Genomic DNA, 4,023 nt, shown 5'->3' with positions numbered 1-4,023 from the left:
TATTATTATTATAGTTTTTATTTAGTTATAAATATAAAAATATTTATAATATAAAATCATTTTTATTTTTTGTTTACTAAATTATTTTTTCACTGCTAGTTTTAGTTAACTATAATAACTAGGGCTGTAACTATACACCCAACTCACGATTCGATTCGTATCGTGATTTTTGACCCACGATTCGATACGCCCACGATTTTTTTTAAATGTTTTTTTAAAGTAGTAAATTTGACTTATTAACATTTACTTGCTTACATTAACTATTTAATAACAAATAATTCAGACCACTGCAGAGAATGAGTAATATGTATGCAAAAATGAACAAATGTATATCCAAAGATAGTATTATTTTGAGAAATAAAACAGTTGAGCCAGAAGCTCTGGTTTTTTCAGTTCTGAAAAATTTTTCCAAATCATGTAAATCCGTTAAGATTTTTTTTTTTTTGGAGGGGGGGGGGGGGCCGCTCTCTCACTGTCTCACTCTCATAGGGCCAATGATTTTCTGTGATCGCGGAAAACAGATGGAAATTACGGAATTTTTATGGTGAAACATTGCTCGCGTGTCAAAATGTAACTGCCGCAGAAGGCTTCCGCCCAAGCAGACATGCCTTCAGTGTTGCCAGATATTGCTAACGTTTTCCACCCCAAAATATGTTCAAAACCAGCCAAAAAGCACCTAAACTTGCCCAATCTGGCAACACTGCATGCCTTTCCGGTCAAGTGATTGTGATTGGCTTGTGGCACACCTAGCCAGCCAATGAGCTGCTTGTTTACAGATTCGCTCCCCGCGTTGCAACCAGAATGGCGACCGCTTAAAAGAAGTGAATGCTCTGCCAGTGGCGAGTGTGGACGTTGCGTGACTCGCAGAAGATTGTCGCAGGTCAGCGAAAAAACAACTTACTAATAGATATAAAAAAATAAAAGTAATTTAAGTAAGTTTAAAATGTAATTTAAATAAAAAGTAAAGTATTCATAAATTGAAGTTTGGAAGCGCCTCTGTTTTTGGGCTGAGGAGAAGTTTGAAAGGGTGTACCGCGATTCTGCCTTCTTGTATCGTGATACGGATCGTGGCTCTGCGTATCGCGATTTCAATACGCATATCGTTACAGCCCTAATAATAACCCAAGTGCACATAAATGAAATTTGCAGTTTTTGGAGGAATGATCTCTCTCTTTTCAGGAGGGTCCCTCCGGTGAATGTGCGGATCCTCTATGCACTTGGGATTACAACACTGTTCCCTAAATTGAAGGACCCGGATTCTTAGAATGGCTATGTGAGTATAAACAGCAATGCATCCCCATATATTCTGTGTTGTAAACTGTTTTTGTCTCTAAATAACATCTCTTGCAAGTCTGCCAGTCCTGGGTGAGGGATCCCTCCTCTGTTGCTCGCCGTGAGGTTTCTCCAATTTTTTCCCTGTGAAAGGGTTTTCCTGGAGTTTTTCCTCAGTTGATGTGAGTCAATGTGTTTTTCTTTATCAACAGGAACATTTCTATGATCACCAGAGTGGTTCCGGCTACCTAGCGTGGAGGCTGAAAACTGTTCAGCGGAACTCTGCTCAAGACAGCAAGAAATCCAGGACCACTTTCCAAGAGGGCCCCAAGACTCCACGCAGTATCCGTTCAGATGAGAAGCAGTTGACCGGTGATGAATGCAGGGAAGCCATATACACTCAAGTGATACGACCCTTGTCAAAAATAAGATGAAGGCAACATTCCAGCACAGGCAAAAGGTGGTTCACGACCCAGATACTGCTTCTTCTGTCCTGGATCTCTTTCCCAGGTTCTTGGATACACCTGGCTTGGTAAACATAAAATTAATTACTGATGACTTTGTGATTGCCTTATTTTGCTTGACTGTTTATTAATTGACACCCATAGCGCCATTACAATGGTATGCTTATTCACACACACATACAAACGTTTTCTGTTTAAGATTGATCAAGACTTCACAATGATCTTTGGTGAGGAGGTGTCTGGTAAATTCCTCTCGAAGTGGCCAACATTTTTCAAACCAAGAGTCATCGCAGATTGCTGCAAGAATCTAACCCCGAGTCCGCATGTGGATGAGCTACTTCTGTCTGCACAACAGGAGTCTGATGATGGTGGTAAGTGTTAATTGAATAGTGGACGCAGTAGATTGCACATGCCTTTAGTGTACACAAGAAAAGAGGGCATTGTTGAGTTCTTTCTTTTGTTTGGCCCCTTTACTACAAATCACATACTGCACCTTACTGCCAGCCATATTCAATCGATGGTGTAATTTAAGAAAACTTTACTATAACTGATTCTGCAATGCTTATAAGGAAACAAAGGACATTTTATAGTCACTTCTAATTCTGCAGTGTGGCATTCTGAAGAGTGGGACTCTGAGATGGCCGCCATCCTTCTGCTGCTTCACCTCTTGCCTCCAACAGTTAAAGGCAAGAAGACCGGCAAGATGAGCGCATCAGAGGCTGCTAGATGCCTGATCAAGTTCATGAAGGTATTTTCTTAGGACTGTACATCACTGATGCAAGGTTTTCATATCAGCTGATGTAAAGTTTTCAGGAGCCAATATGGCAGGATAATAGGGGGGGTGCAGTTAAATTGTTTTTAAAAAGTCATCCATCCATTCATCACACAAAAATAAATGAATGCTGTGTACATTGATCGACCCATCTCTGAATTCATTACTTGTCTACATCTATCTATCAATTATTAATTCATCAAGTTGTGTATTGCGTATATCCATTCATACAGTCAGTCGCACATGAATTAAAATGACTTGAGTAAAAACTCTCTCTCTCTCTCTCTCTCTCTCTCTCTCTCTCTCTCTCAGGTGGGGTCAAGCATGGAGACCGTCCTTAAAGAAACTGGCCCCAAACAGCCCTTTCTTCTCGGTGTCGGAGAAAGAAGCAACAGCATCCGGGATTTCTACATCATCCTGGACCAGAAGGCCATTCCCTGCAGGATGCAGACCCCAGTTGCTGCCTTTGATGAGCTCTTCAAGGCGCATTATGCTTTTGCTGTGTCATATGATGAAGCGCTGTCCAGCTTCTTCATCTTCATCCAAACCACTGTGTATGGCATCGACGTCGGCAAAGTGAAAGAGAGTCCTCGGGTAAAAGAAATCAGAGCGAGGCTTCTTCACTGTGAAGTTTGAAGACCGATTTTGACCAGAAATGTACACGTTACATTTGCAAGGTACACCACACCAGTTGTTCCGTGTTATTTAGACATTTGAAGTTTGAGCATGGATTGTATCCTGGAAGGTCTCTGCGCTTGAACTGTGGAGAGCGTGGTTGTTCATTTGTTTTTTGTACATATTCTGGTTACCAACGTCACCTATCTCAAGCACATAAAGACTGTCTTGATCCAGATCCCGTCAGCAGTTTTGAATTTGAGCCTGTAGCTGGACCTTCCACACCAGTGAATGTGGATCCTCCTGTGAGGGTCACTACACATGTTCCAGTTGAAAAGAAGAATATACTGGACATGTGCAGCTCTGTTATTGCTCAGGTTCACGCCTCAGGTGTTCCAGAGAGTACTGTGCAGTGTTTAGTTGGCTCAATGGAGGAACTGGTTAATGACATCCAGGGGTTCCCTGAAGGAAACAGGGTCACCAAAGGGGCTGGGATCCAGATGGGAGTTGGGTTCCAGAAGGGTGTCAGGTTCCTCAAAGGGGTCAAGATACTGCAGGGGGGCAGGATACTAACAGGTGTGGGGTTTGTCAAAGGGGTTGAAATACTGCAGGGGGGCGGGTTCCTCAAAGGGGCTGGGGTATCGCAGGAGGGCGGGTTGCTAACAGGGATGGGGGCAGAGCAGGGGGCTGGGTTCCACAGAGGGGTCAGGGTGCTAAGAGGGATGGGGGCAGAGCAGGAGGGTGGGTTACACAAAGGGGCCAGGGTATCATGGGAGGGCAGGTTGCCAAGAGGGATGGGGGCAGAGCAGGAAGGTGGGTTCCAAAAAGGGGCCAGGGTATCACAGGAGGGCAGGTTGCTAAGAGGGATGGGGGCAGAGCAGGAGGGTGGGTTCCACAAAG

At 43.5% G+C, this 4,023-nt stretch overlaps 1 protein-coding gene across 1 annotated transcript; it reads left to right on the top strand.

Annotated features, from left to right (window-relative positions):
- The first annotated feature begins 800 nt into the window (after nt 1-800).
- On the top strand, nt 801-3,687 carry LOC132887689 (uncharacterized). Its single transcript, XM_060923205.1, has 6 exons — nt 801-880; nt 1,180-1,273; nt 1,485-1,804; nt 1,936-2,107; nt 2,345-2,484; nt 2,821-3,687. Exons 3-6 carry the CDS (start codon nt 1,652-1,654, stop codon nt 3,142-3,144), a joined length of 789 nt encoding a protein of 262 aa, XP_060779188.1. The 5' UTR covers nt 801-880; nt 1,180-1,273; nt 1,485-1,651; the 3' UTR covers nt 3,145-3,687.
- Nucleotides 3,688-4,023: the final 336 nt, after the last annotated feature.

Source organism: Neoarius graeffei, chromosome 1, assembly GCF_027579695.1.
Source record: "Neoarius graeffei isolate fNeoGra1 chromosome 1, fNeoGra1.pri, whole genome shotgun sequence".
In the NCBI taxonomy this organism is placed as follows: domain Eukaryota; kingdom Metazoa; phylum Chordata; class Actinopteri; order Siluriformes; family Ariidae; genus Neoarius; species Neoarius graeffei.
Note: the sequence above shows the minus strand (reverse complement) of the source record. Positions and strands in the feature narration are given on the sequence as shown.

Coding starts and splice junctions, on each gene's coding strand:
- LOC132887689 (XM_060923205.1), top strand. CDS start 1,652: ATGCAGGGAAGCCATATACACTCAAGTGATACGACCCTTGTCAAAAAT. Junction 1,805..1,935: donor TCTTGGATACACCTGGCTTG/GTAAACATAAAA, acceptor TTTCTGTTTAAG/ATTGATCAAGACTTCACAAT. Junction 2,485..2,820: donor GCCTGATCAAGTTCATGAAG/GTATTTTCTTAG, acceptor TCTCTCTCTCAG/GTGGGGTCAAGCATGGAGAC.